The following is a 15,560-nucleotide window of genomic DNA, read 5'->3' on the forward strand; positions in this document are numbered from 1 at the left end:
TAAAACTTCCTCAATTTGTTAATTCTAATTAATTTTTCATTGACTAGATCGAAACAGTAGATAATCTTAATTAAGTGGAAAACTGGAAACAATTGTTCATTTTTTGGTTAGTATAACATTTGAACCAGGTTGCTATATTTTCTGACTAAGTTCCCATGTAATTTCATAATTAATTATCGTGCAAACGAAATATTAATTTTAAAATTAAAAAAAATGTTGCCTCTTCATTATTCATACTTTTTACCTCGATGAAACATTTTTGTGACATGTTTATACATCAGAATCTGAATTTGAAGTTTAATGCATAATATTTATTAATATAAAGCGTTATTTCTTTATTATTTATAAATATTTTGGACCTTTTGTTGGACATTACATTTTCCAACAGCAGATAATCGCAAAATATCGCTGTCAAAATTGGCAGCTCTGCAACTGTCTTGCAGTTGTTTTAAGTTAAAAGTTGTGTCAGTTTATTATTTTTATTAGTAAATATTTAAATTTAAGTTATTGTAAATAGTAAACCAAGAAAGTAGTACAAATTATTTGTTATTAAAAAGATATTTTTAGGAATAAGATATTTACAAATTCTGCACTTTTCCGTCATCACAAGACAGCCTAAATGGTATGAAGATTGAACATCTGGCTCAAATCGTACCAATCTACCGGAATATCAAGGCACAAACAATATCAAAATTTTAAGCTTTGGTGAGAGGTTGGTGAGAGAATAGAGGTGTCAAAATCGTAGCCTTGACCGCGCCTAATCAAGATGTTTAATATAGATAATTGATTAATTTCGTCACATTTTTTTTCTATAATAATATTCAATTGAATATGTGAGCTTCAGTTTAAAAAGAAGATTTTTCTTTATTTTTGGAAACTGATGCAGTTAAATGCTATTGAATTTTTTTCCTATCTACTTTAGGGTGGTTTCACCTATTATTATTTACAGGAAAATTGGTTAAATGGTAAAGTATCACTCATAATTTGTTAGAACCTGTTGACAATATCAGGATTTGTTTGAATCGACAAAACTAAATATTATATTCGGCAGAAGTACTCGGTTAAAATTATTGCTTTTCACTCTTATTATAAAAAATTAATTTTATATCTTGATAACTTTTTCACTAAGGAATGCAAAATTAGATAAGGTAATTTCTTTTAAAGATAGAAATGTGTATATGCATATATCTGTTTTTAATTGCAATTATTATCTTCGATCAGACCTTGTAGTCAAGTCTCTTCTATTTCGGCGGCCATGAAACGTAAGGATTCTTCAATTTCAAGACTGGAGGTGTCCCGCACCTCTAACACGAGTTGGCAGATTATTTTTTCCAAGCGAAGTTCATTAGCTGCGCCGGCCTTGTATCGATTCACCCCCTGTAAACATCTTTTTCAACTGTGCATTTCAGCAGCGTAGCAGCGAAAAGATTCAGTGCGCGGGTACTCGCATGCGGAGATTTCGCAATATTATGCATACCAATTGGAAACGGTTCAGGCGGCCCCGACTTGCGCAGTTGATAAAGTCGCAGTCTGTGCGCATCACTGCATGCATGTCAGTGTTTTTGTTGACGTAAGACAATGTGCCAGCTACAAACACTATAATATTATCAAAAAACGACTCAAATATTTCGCGGAATAGTCAGTTTTCGAGCATGACGTCCCAGTCATGCTAAGATAAGTGGAACTATCGAAAGGTGCAGACAAATTTGTTATGCAAATATTCTAAACTGAAAATTAAATTTGAATATTATTATTTTTAAAGTTAAGAATGTTAGGACAAGTGGAAATGTCAGTAATCAGAAAGGTTACCACATGGGACTGTAACTGCTTACGAATTTTTGGAGAAAATAGTCTAAACGTAGAGGTAAGTTATAAAGATCTCAATAGTAATATTGAACACCTTTCAGTGTCACTAAAGAAAAGAAAATATTTTGGCTTATCAGATTGGGTACACTAACCTGAAATTTCAAACAATTCTACAATTGAGAAATATTACTACTCGTATATTTATGGCTTACTTTTACATTTAGAATATTTTCTCGAAAAGTTGTATGTATTCCCCATGACGTCTTGCTAAAATACCCAATCAAAAACCACGAAGGTTTCCCACTCTTCGGGATTCTTTTTCATTGGTCAGCTACTGACGCGGAGGAGTTCTTACAGGGAACATAGTGGAAGATGACGGAACTTCGCAATTCGAAATAGCCGTATACGGGGGCTCAAAATGGGGGTCACTTGAAATAGGGGGGACTTTAAATAGAGGAGACATTTTATTATATTCGGCAGCTTTATAATTACAAAAATGAATTTATTGTGCTGAAATTATATAAAATAGTTAAAAATATATAAGGGCACGCCTAACTGGCTTACTTGAGTTTTTATATTGTTTAAATAACGGAATTTCATTCATTGGATTTTAGCCAGGGCACTAAAGCCCTATCCTCTATTGCATTCTAAGTTAAAAATTAATAAAATTGCAATATTTAAACAAAATGAAAATTAATTGGGCCAGAAAAACGTCCCCTTATTTATTGTAAACAAGTTTTCAAAATTTCAGCACAATATATTAATTTTCTTAATGATAAAGCCGCCGAATATAACATGTAATTAGTCACGTGACAGACTGCCATATGCCCTTAAGAGAAATAACGAGAAAAACGGTAATATTTATGAAAACAGGGGAATAAAAGAGGAATTCTTTTGAAAAAGCGGAAAAGAGAAAAATAGAAGCAAGAGTGTGAAGTCCGCTATTAATATTTTACATTAATAGTATAATGAAAGTATCAGCAGAAAATGAAATAAAAACTTTGAGAGGGCTTTATTCCAAGTTCACACTTACACCTCGAGCATCCCTGAAGAGTATGGCAGCATGAACAGGATCCAAACAAGCATCAGATGCTCTATGAGGTACTACTGGGGTTCCAAGAGACAATCTTCTCGTACCAGGATCCAATGAGCTTCTCCTTAGGGCACCTGCCGGGTCAAAGATATTCATTGAAACAAAGAAAAATTGAATCAAGTTTTATAATGGGTTACAGTGACCTTGACCTTAAGCGAACAATAAATAATGAATGAAAGTTTGTACAAAAAAATACCATTTTAAAACTAGGTATTCAAAACTAAGTGATTTTTAATTTGGAAATGATTTAAATTGAGCATTTCATACTGCACAATTTTTAATATAAATAAAATTCGTAGGAATCCAGAAAAATTCCAAATCGAACTCATTCAATTTACACTAGTTCATGCGATATTACGCGACATTTAACGTGATTGGATAGGTTTTTCTAATAAGAATTCTAAACATTGCGGTCATTTCCGAGGTTATTGTCCAGTCCCACTGCCACCTCAACCGAAGTGAAGTATACTTAATTGAATGCCTAAATTATTAAATAGTTTAAAATTCAAAGTTCTTCAAGGTCTTCAAAATAGGAATAACATTTTTAATATTCTTTTTAATTTCGATTTCAAAGGGAATTTTTGCCCCAATTATTAGCTATAAAAAAAAAATTTTTCCAACTATATGAAACTCGCACAAATAAATACGGTTCATTCCGGGAATAATGAAAAACACTCTACATGAATAAATATGAACCTGATAAAAGTGTTTGTTAGTTTTTTTAAAAGGAAGCGGAGAGGAAAATAACGTATGTATAAGCGCATGGCACACGCGATATTTACAATTACCTTTACCCGGCTTCTACTCTATCAAACTTAACTAATTGAGCCACTAAAGCAATTGCGTGCCACTTTTCAGTGTCCAATTTCCTGATCCTTCTTGATGACGCATAAGAAGAGTTTAGACGGATATTTCAATCAAATTCAGCTCTAAAAAACACCCTATTTCCGTAAATTTTTTAAATGTTGCATATCACATATTGGGCATTATTACCTTGTCGCAAAATGGTCTCATAGATTCTGTATGTAGTTTCGCAATCTACGTCGACAGTAGGATGCCTCGGTCCTCCATCGAGGCTTTGACTTCTATTCCGAAATTCCTCTTCGCGTTCTTTTGGACTTTCTTGACATTCACTTTGTCTTCTGATATGACCAAGTCTTTTGCCAAAGTGCTTTATCATCTCCTGAATGCTGTGATGGCGATGATGTTTTTCTTGTTCGCCTGTAGGACTAGGTGATGATGGTGACACCTTGTCGTTCAAGTTAACTTGTTGTCGCGGTTGATAGTAACGATGACCAGAGTAATAATTATGCCGGTGTCCATTCCCAGGTAGGGTATAATATACCGAAGTATTGCCTATACTTGTTCCGTGATTGGAAGAATTTGAACCATGCGACGATCCGTAGGAAATAGAAGATCCGTAAGAATAAGTTGAACTTACTGAACCTCGCGAGGTCTGTCGTCCATGGATGTAAAGTTTGCCATTGTGAAGATGCACTTTTTGCTGATTTAAGGCTTCTTGCAATAATTTCGTATCTTGTTGCCTCGAGTCCGTGGAAGACGAAGAAGAGGACGAGGAATTCTTTGCAACCTGAGCACTCTTATCGTTGTTTTGTGAAATCAACCCGTGTTGAGCAAATAAATGATTGATGCCGTGCATTTTAACAATATCGTTTCACGTTACATAGACTCTCACTTCTCAAAGACAAAATTTTCGATTTTTCGTAAAAATGTCTTCTATGGGGTTTTTCTTCATTCCGAGATAAGGCAAAAATTTTAATTTCATGTAGGGCATTAGCATAGATGACCCTGGAAGATATTCTGAAAATAGCATCGAAATGTAGTTGTATTTTATGTGCATAATGCAAATATATGTAAACTTTAAACGCAGTTCTTAATTATTCTTTAAATTTTATTTTATTACTAGCTCAAATTCAAGCTTCCTCTTTTAAATTTAACAAATATAAATGAAAGATTAGAATAGATCCCTAAATCTTCTGATATGTGGAATGATTCATAGGCGTAATAATCGTTGCGCAGGGTGGCCGAAAATGTCGCTTTCAAAATTTCCTAATTTTTTATTTTCCCTGAACATTAATATTCAAATACCAGAATGTTAATCTTGCGGCTTTTGTAATACAGAATCTTTAATAAATAGGATAAAACAATTTGAAATTAAAATTGATTTGTTTATTTACTGAAAACAAAAAGATGATATTTAAATTAAAAAAAAAAACGAATTTTCAATAAACAGTTCAATTTTCTACCAAAAATGATGACTTTTTAACAATATAGTGAACTTTTCGACAAAATAGTTTTATTTTTAACCAAATTGTTGAATTTTCAACCTAAAAATATGCATTTTTTAGAAGTCAGTTTTTTTTGTAATGCAAAATAATGAATTATCTATTCAAAAAGACGAATTTTCATCAAAACAGTTGAAATATTTGTAAAAAATAGTTAAAAAGACAAATTTCCAACCAAAAATGAAATAGTTAAATTTTTAGCAGAAAAAATCAATTTTCAACCAAGTAGATAAATTTAAAACTAAAAAGATAAATTTTCCAGTCAAAATAATGAACTTTAAAAAAACAGTTAAACTTTCAAGCAAAAAAGTGAATTTTCAATAAAAAGAAATCAATCTTTCAACTTTTACCCAAGTAGTTGAATTTTAAACAAAAAAGATACATTTTCTACTACTAAAAAGATGAATCTTTAACTGGAATAGCTAAATTTTTAACCAAGAAGATTAACTTTTTTAAATCAACTCAAATGATGAATTTTCATCTATTATTATGAATCTTTCACATAAAATTATTTCTTAACAAATTACTTCAACCTTAGAACAAGCAGTTCAATTTTCAACCAAAAAAGATGAGTTTTCAACGGATAACGTAATAGTAAATATTGCAATCAAAAAATATTTTAATTTGCAAAGAAAACCAGTTGTATTCAACGAAAAAAGATGGTATTTCAACAAAGAAAGTTGTTGATTTTAAAACCAAATAATATAATGTTTATCTAAAAATATGATCGTCAGAAGGAAGGAACTACAAAAAAAAGGAAGTTCTCCCCAACCAATTTTTCATTTTCCCCGACCATTAATATTCAAAGACCAAACTCTTCATCTTGTAACATTTTTAACATTGAATCTTTTATAAAAGAAATAAAACAATTTAAAATTAATTTTCTTTATTATTAATTTATTATCTTTCATAGTAATTTAAAGTACCTCTTACAACATTTCTCTGACTTTTGCCAGATTTTTGTCAACATCTTTGACTTTGGCTAACCAATAAAATTCCCTAATTTCAAGGTTTTCCCTGACCTCAGACCACCCTGCCGTTGCGGTAAATATTTTCACGAACTTTGCCCCCTGCCCCCGAACTGCCCCCCTGTGATAAGAGTTTAAGGGAGGAAACTCGGTGAAGGACGTGTAAGAATTAAATCAGCAGTGATAACTGAGAAAAGAGGAGATACAACACTCCTGGTCGATACGACCTACTTCCCGTGGTCTGTGGGAAGTTACCAATCCACTTTTTATTTATAAATAGGCCATTTCAAATATTTTAATAGAAACGGAATGATGTATATCGGGTGCAAATATAGCCTTGGCTCGATATACGCACGAATCATAAGAGAATTAAGATAACACATTGTCGTCCTACAATTATACTACGCTATCTCCACTTTTTGAAAATTTGGAATAATTTTTTTTTTAGGTTCAAGAAGTATGAATCTTTGGTTCTAAATACATTTCCCCCTGAAATTCGCTCACAAAGCTGCTGCAACAAATAATTAAAATACTGAATTATATTACGTCATGTCCTTTTTTGCATTGTTATGAGTGGAAAAATGTCAACTTCAAGAGATACACATTTTCAAAATATATTTAACCTTAAAAGTAACCATCAGAATATTAATATAGAATCAATAATTTAACAATGACTCATTCAATTCGATGTATGCAATACAGAATAATAATGTAAACTATCATTCTTTTAAGCTTTTAACTATAATTTTTCATTATAATGTAGTTCAATAAAAAATATTTTGGGGACATAGCGTACTATAATTATGAGAAAATTATTTTTGTGCATCTCGTATAAAGCCATATGCAAAAGCAATTTTCCACATCGGCTAAAGTACCGATAAACTTATTTTGACATTTAACGACATTTTAATAGTGTATCAGCAATATGATTAAAGTTTGTTGAACTTTATCTTCTCAATTTGACAGTTCAGGGACATGGCATGGTATAACTATAGGCCGACATTTTATTGAGTTTAATCACTTTCATGTTTAAAGGGTTTAAAGTAAAAAATGAGAATCTTCTAAATATTTAAGAGTCTTGATGTAATTTATTTAATTACAATATAACTGTATTAAATATACGTAGGGCTGCCACATACTGTGATTTCAAAAAGTCCAATTAGTAACTTATTTAAGCAAAAAGTGACTAACAAGGACTACTGGCAATAGAAACAGTTATCTACCCAAAAATTTCGATTTCATTTTACGGCTTGCATTTACAAGAGTCTATTTTACAAATTTAAGTATCATTGTATCACAATCTAAATAAAGCTTTGACACTCAACTGCCGTATTTACATTGCGATGCTTTTAGAAGAATAACTAGGCAAAACGGAAAATTATCATTATTATAAAGTATGAAAAGAATAAAATATGAAATACTCAGACCTCGCTACAGATCAAATAAATCTTATTTGGTCTGAAGTATGCCATTTTTAATTATTTTTAAACTTTATTTGAAGAATATAGCAGCACAAACTAGGTAAACAACATTTTTCCAAGAATGGGTTTCTTACATAACAAATTTAAAAAAAAATTAAATATACACTTTGTTAAAAATACCAATTTAAATTCATATTTTGTAATATAGTAAAGAATTTTATTTAAACTTTGGTTGAAACTTTTGGCTTAGGATTTGAGTATAGTAATACTTTTGTTTCTCCCCTTCAACATTCATATTTCTTGACATTAATATTGTTTATTGAAAATAAATTCTCGTTTTATAGGCTTTTCCGCAGCCGTCATTTATAATCTATTATTTACTCAGGCGTATAACATCGAATTATAACGTGTATCAAATTAAATCTTTTTAATATTGCACACTGCAAAGCCTAAATTGTAAAAAAATTAGGAAAAATAGGGAAATAAATTCTTTTCAATAAAATTAATGTAGATGGCTTATTGATTTCAGTATTAAACGCCTTAAATTCCTATGTTTCAACTAAAAATAATACAATTTCATCAAAACTGGTGAACCTTTAACCACAGAGATCAATTTTCAAACAAGGAGCTTAATTTTCTTTTAAACACCCCGAATTTCCGACAAAATACATGAATTCTCAACCAAATAGTTCAATTATTTACGAGAAAAGATCAATAATCAACCAAAAAGGAAATAGTTAAATTTCCAGTTAAACACACTAATTACAAAAATAATATTTTTCAACAAAATAGTTCAAGTTTCCAAACGAAAAGATTGGTTTCCAATAAAAATAAATAATCTGTAACCAAGAAATTAGTTTGACAGAGTAGTTCAACTTTCAACCGAACAGTTGTATTTTTACACGAAAAAAAAGATTAAATTTCTACTAAAAAAAGATGAATTTTTAATAAAATGGAAGAAATTTTACCCATAACATTCATTTTTAACCAAGAAGATAAATCTTTGACAAAAAAGACGAATTTTCAACAACAAAAAACATGATTTTCAACAAAAAAAGATGAATTTTCAACGAAGAATAATTTTCTACAAAAAAATAAGATTTTCAAGGAAAGATTTGAAGCCCCCCCCCCCCTCGGTAAATTTTCAGTAAAACAGGAAACATTTATATTTTTCAGTTACAAAATTGTAAAAAATAAAAAGAATGTTCAACCAAGACAGACTATTCGTTATCCAGCAGTTGATGTTTTACCAAAAAAGATTACATTTTCAACTAAAGAGTAGAACCTTCAAACAAAGAATATTAATTTTTAACTCAAAGATTTGATTTTTTAACAAAAGAGTTGAGTTTTCAAGTATATAGCTTGAAAACTCAACTCTTGTAAAAAAATCATTTCTTTTGGTCAAAAATTAATATTTGATTCTTTAACAAAAGAGTTGAGTTTTCAAGCTATAAAGTCGACATTTTTTGGAAAAAATGGTCCAATTTTCAATCAAAAGAAATTATTCATTATTCAGTAGTTGATTTTTTTTTACCAAAAAAGGTTACATTTTCAACTAAAAAGATGAATTTTCAAACAAAAAATATTAATTTTTGACCAAAAGAGATGATTTTTTAACAAAAGATTTGAGTTTTCAAGCTATAAAGTTGACATTTTTTGGAAAAAATTGACTTTTGATTCCGAAAAGGTAAATTTTCAACAAAAAAAGGTATTTTTGAAACATAAAAGTTGACTTTTCAATTAAACAGTTAAATTATTAATCAAATGGTCGTAATTCCGAACAAAACAGATTAAACTGCAATCAAGAAATGTGACTTTTCAACCAAAAATATTTGAGTAGACTTTTTAACTAAAAGAATTAACTTCGAACCAAAAATAGTTGAATTTTTTAATTGGATTCGATTAATTCCTTTCGCATTCAAATTGAAATTAATTCAAAATAGAGGAAAAAGACATTATTTTTTAAAAAGGGAAAGAGGGAAAAAACGGAAAGAGTGTAAGGTCTGATATTTGATTAGCATGTTCATGTCATAGATAACTATAGATTGTATACATTAGATTTAATACATTTCCTTCTTTTTTTTTAGTTAAAATCACAAATGAGACGGATTCAAGTTACTAAAAGTGATTGTGTGGCAGCTCTGAATATACGGAAAGTTTTCTTTCACAGGAAAATTAGTTCCCATCGTTCATCAAGTGAAAAACACTAAAGACTATCGCTTTTATGATTAACGACTTTATATACATACATTAAATGCGTATTTGTCGAGATAAAATCATGCTTTTTGCAAAAATTCCGTTCCTTTAGTATACTTTTCCTCATTTCTGATTATCATATGAAATAACAAAAAAAAAAAAAGTTTTTAAGTTTAGATGTGACACTTAAAAAACCGTTATGTTCTATTTTTGAACTCTCCCTTTCATATTTTAATCAAAATCATTTGAACAATCTCCACGTTCAACAATATGTAAAACTTACCAGAAACCAGATAGTAGATATAGGGGGAATTGCGCAGGTCCTAAAAAATGTACGTTTTGGATTCGACCTTTTGTTACGTCGTAGATAAAATTACTTTGTAAAACAGATTTTTATTTCTGCCACTCGAATTTCTTTTTCACATCCTCCTTTACCATGATCTTAAACCTTTTGATCCTTTGCTGAGTAATAATGAAACTCTTGAGTATTGTTTTTTTCTTTATGCAAATTTGTGTTTTGTTGAAGAATTCTCAAAACTCGTGACTTGTCAATCCCTCTCAGTAATAACACTTGAATCACTCAGTGACACTAATAACAATCCTTGAATATTCATGGCACAATTTAACATAGCGACTGAAAATTCATCACAAACACGTTTTATTTGCGGATCATCGGGGACCGCGCGGCGTCTCACATTTTCAGTAAGCGAGGGCGGGATACCCTTTTACATCAGATTAAAGTAATATTTAATGCACATCTCTCTATTTGCACCATAAGAATACATGTACGCTTAATACTAACATTTATTAGGTAAAAATATATCTGTACTGTCAAATGTAAATTAAATAAAATCCGAATAATTACATACGTGTGCCGTGAAGAATTTACCGTAAAGTTGTTGTTTTCGCGTTCTTCGCAACACAACTTTATCCAAGATCACAACTTTTCCACGTTGTAAGCTGTCTTACATGTTTAGTTAGTCTAGTGTATAATTAAAATCTATATTCGTTCACTAATTCTCAATACATAAGTATCAAACCGCAGCTGTACGTTTTGCACTATTCATTCTATCGGAGCAATGATAACTCCTATAGTTCACTCATCACCCTTATACATCATAGTTAAACGCATTAAACAGAGATGATCATTATGGATGAAAAAAAATATATGACTTCTTCAAGAGTGTAACTTCAAGCTCTAAAACGGAAAATTCAATTGCAATATTTTACTCATACGACGTGTTTAATGCAAGAACCACGAGAAACTGTCTGCCACTATGCGTACTCATAATCATAAACGTGACCAAATGTGCATTTTATAAACGTACACAGATAATACACAGAGGAATGCCTGAGCGTGTGTGTGTGTAAAATGCGCACGTGCGCCATCTCACGCTAATTCGAGGAAAGTCTTCATCAAACAAGTAATTTGTACGATTGGTAATGGTGTTAACCCGGTAAGGTGCAATATGTAAATTAAAATAAAAAACGTTTTTACAATTTGATTTTAAAAATTCAGGATACTACAGGTTTTCCATGACGAATTTCCAGAACAACTTTAAAAAAAATTCTATTCAGAATTTGAACACAAATGAATTCCAAAACATAATCAGGGCTGAAAAAAATTCCCTGACAATTTCAGATTTCCTCATGTATCTCAAGTTTTTTTCAAGTATAATTTTTCATATTACGGAGTCATTCAAATATTTCGCATTTTTCAAAAAATAAAAAAAAAACTCGGAATATGTGTACAATTCATGAGTTTATTATAAATAATAAATTCTTAATTAAATTATCACCATCGCTTAATAAAATAGTTAAATAATACTAAAAACATAATGAATCATTTCTTGAATTTATCTCGTAAAGTTAATGAATTTGAATCATAATTCAAACAAATGTTTAGCTTATCTTCATATAGTTAAAATTCAGTGCGTCTTTAGGTAAAATTAACATGGGTACTATATAAAATCCAATTTAAACCTCCTGAAATTGCTAATTTTTTAAATAAAAATATTGCATTTTCAAAAGGATAGATGAATTTTAAACAACTGCGCATGCACCGAAAAGCGCGCGTCGACTTGAAATTATAAAATATACACATGTAATATTGCATTAATAATCAATTATTTGAAGAAATTAGGTACTTCTTAGATTATATTGAATTAATTTTGTTGAAGTAAAAAACGTTTAGCAATATTTATCTGTATTATTATTGATTCTATTTATTGAATTCAAATAGACCCTCGATTTTCGGTACATGCGCAGTTGAAAAAGTCGCTGCCAAAAAGACAAGTTTTAAACAAATTACACAAATTTTCGAATAGTTGAATTTTGAACTAAAAAAGATTCATTTTAAACCAAATAGTTGACTTTTGAACTAGAAAATATCAATTTCCTGCCAAAAATGCTAGTCAAATTTTCAGTCAACAAATTAATTTTCCACACAAAAAAAAATACAAATTTTCAACCAAATGATTTTCAATCAAAAAGATGAAATTAAAATAAAAAAAAGATTAATTTCTTACCAAAAAGATTGTTTTTCAACAAAATTCATCAATTTTCAACTTGAAAAGATTAACTTTCAACCAAGCTAACGAATTTTCAACTGGAACAAAATTCTTAAAAGATAAAATATATTTTGCTTTAAAAGGATTTTTTAAAAGATTATTTTTAATATAATAATAAAAAGATTGGTAATTCAAAGCCAGATATCTGACATTCTGTAGTAATAAAAAGATTGGTAATTCAAAACCTGATAACTGACTCTCTGCACTTATCTCCTATGTTCTTTTTTTTTTAATTACCTAACCTCTTAACACTTTTTCAAACCTTTTTCTGACAAACTTCCTCTTCATAAAAGTTCTTTGATGCAGTACAATGATAAAATACTTCTGTTTCTAAAGAAAAAGCGTTTGAATAAAACAAAAAACGGAATTAAATATAAATAAAATCTTTAATCATCATTTTTTACAAGCAGCCACTTAGATAAAAGTTTTTTTCACATAACTTTTTGCCTTGCGATCAGAAACAATATTTCTTAAAATTATTATCGTTTATTTATGAAGAAAAAAATACCTTTCTACTTTTTATAAAACTTTCAACGAAAAATTTTCTGTCACAGGACGATAACGTCACATTAAATCTATTTTACCTGAAGAGAATAATTTTGTTTGGTGAAAACTTTTTTCTTTGTATTCAGCATCCGAAAAATCTAAAAATTCAGCTCTCTCTTTAAAAATTCCGATTTTGTTATTTATCTAATTATGCATTGCAACCCGTCAAGTAGAATAAGAGATTTTTCACATATTACTTAGCACGTTTTTCTTTTGTTTAAATAAATAAAAGATTACATAATACTTGAACGGCCCCTGCTTGCATTTTCAAACAAAAAGATTAATTTTTAACCAAGAAGATTAATTTATATGAAAAAAATCGAATTTTCTAATAAAAAAGATAAATTTTCATACAAAAATTGAGTAATTCAATTTTTAGTTCAGAAAATTAATGCTCAACCAAAGAGATTAACTTTGAACTAAAATGATGAAATACTCGACTATAATAGTGGAATTATCAGTTTAAAAAAATGAATTGAAAAAAAAACAGGAAAATAGTTAAAGTAATTAAATTTTCATTTAATTACTTACAGTAATATAAAGCTACTTTTACAAATAAAGAATCATATTCATTGAATTTGACATTGCTAGTACTAGTAACTAGTAACTAGTATGGTTCCAAAAAATGAACATAAATTTAATAATATAGCTATTAGATAAGAAAAACAAAATATTAATTTTATTAATGATCAATCATGTACTGATTTGCTTCTACGCGGTTGGTTCTCCTAATTAACATTTACCTAGATATATTTCAAATATTTTAAAGTTAGTTCCTACTAACACTAGTACGTGTATAAAAAATAGAATGGAACGTACTCCAAAAAATATTGATCGATTCCATTTTCATTTAAAAAGCCAGTTTGAGACATTATAAAACTTGGCGTGATTGAATGTATAAGCAAAATGATTTAAAAAATTTTCCGAATATAGGAAATTGATGGTATAATATAATATATAATCCCGCTAAGTTTTAGAATATCTAAAATTGGGTTTTAAGATTTATGAAAGAAGTTTCATAATATATTTTGTCATTATTATTTTTTCAAAATTACTTGAACAATTTAAATTTGATAAATTAATGCAATTGTACTTGGCAGATTTTTTTCATCGTGGGTTTTCTTGTTGGATTTTCACACGTTCGAATCCAAAACAATGTATATTTCAGCCGCATACATTTTTATTGATGTTATTATCAAGAATAAAATTGGTTTCAATTTAATCGTGTATAATTTTAGCGAAGGTTTGAACATATTTTTGTTCTTTGGAGAATGGTGTAGTTAAAATTAGTATAAACCTGTTTAATGCCATGAGACGACCCCAACGAGGAAGTGAATTTAATTCCCTCCATGAGAGATAATAATTCTCAACATTTTACATCAGAACAATTCCGTTCAAATAAAAGTTAATTTAAACTAATTAAAATTATTTCAAATATCGTCGAATTTTAAACGTTTTGAGCTAAATTCCTGTTCATTTTCGGGATTTTAAATGCTTCAATTCAAACCTTGAAAATTAAACAAATTATAATTTTAAGTATTTAAAAAAGAATCTTCAAATTCAAAAATTGACTAATTGTTATTTCGAGTTCTTCAAATACAAAAATAAGGTGTTTAACGATTGGGGCTTTCAATTTAAAATCGTACATTTTTAATGTTTGCTCTCAAAAATTATATAATAACTTTGTTTGAAAATCCTCTAATCCCATTCAGAATGACATATAACTGCTTCGGAAAATTTGCTGTTCTAGCTCGATATTATCATTTTTCCCGAAAATACTTATTTTTTTAAATCCAGACATACTTCTGAATTAACATTTTTCTTGAAAAATTTCCTAAACCAAATTAAAAATATCATTCTTTTCAAAGATTCCCCGTTCCAAGTGAAACTTATAATTATTTTGTAAAATTCACTGTTCCAAGTAAGAATGATAATTTTTCTAAAAATTTTCCTCTTCCAAGCCAGAATTGCTCTATTCTTTTGAAAGATTCATTATTCCATACCTAAATTATGAATCTTCTTCGTCAATTCTCTGATCAAATTTAAAGTTACATATAACTGCTTCGGAAAATTTCATTTTCCAACTCGAAATTATCATTTTTCACGATAATTTACTGCTCCAAGTCAAAATTACACTTCTTTTTTGAATCCAGGTATAAAGCTGAATTATCAGTTTTCTTGTCAAATTCCCTAAACCAAATGAAAATTAAATTCTTTTCGAAAATTTTCCGCTCCAAGTTATTGTTTCCAAATACGAAATCATTATGTAAACAAAAAATTGTAAATTTATGTTAAAAGCTTTTTTTGAATTTCATTTATTTACATTCTAACTTATTATAATAGCTCATTTAAAATTAAATTTTAAACAATGATTTTTATCCTTTTTAAACCAAGGTCTACATCAGAATTATAATTTTTTGGGGATATTCCCTGAACGAACTAAATTTCTTTTAATTTCCCTGTTTTAAATCAGAATCATAATACTTTTCGAACATGCCCCGTTTCTCGTCAAAATTGTAATTCTTTCAGAAAATTCACTGTGCCAATAAGTTAGAATTATCATTCTTCACGAAAATTTCCTCTTGGGAATCAGAATTGTAATTCTTTTGGAAAATTTCTTGATCCACATCTGAATTTTTTTCGAGAATCCCTAT

At 29.1% G+C, this 15,560-nt stretch overlaps 1 protein-coding gene across 2 annotated transcripts in view; it reads right to left on the minus strand.

Moving 5' to 3' along the window:
* Positions 1-15,560, minus strand: part of LOC117169575 — a 71,066-nt gene that overhangs the window by 24,397 nt on the left and 31,109 nt on the right. For both annotated transcript variants that reach the window (XM_033356008.1, XM_033356007.1), the window contains one exon: positions 2,840-2,973. In XM_033356008.1, the coding sequence (XP_033211899.1) occupies positions 2,840-2,973 (134 nt within the window). The remainder of the gene's footprint in view (positions 1-2,839; positions 2,974-15,560) is intronic.

The sequence above is a fragment of the Belonocnema kinseyi genome, chromosome 3 (genome assembly GCF_010883055.1).
Source record: "Belonocnema kinseyi isolate 2016_QV_RU_SX_M_011 chromosome 3, B_treatae_v1, whole genome shotgun sequence".
Classification (NCBI taxonomy): domain Eukaryota; kingdom Metazoa; phylum Arthropoda; class Insecta; order Hymenoptera; family Cynipidae; genus Belonocnema; species Belonocnema kinseyi.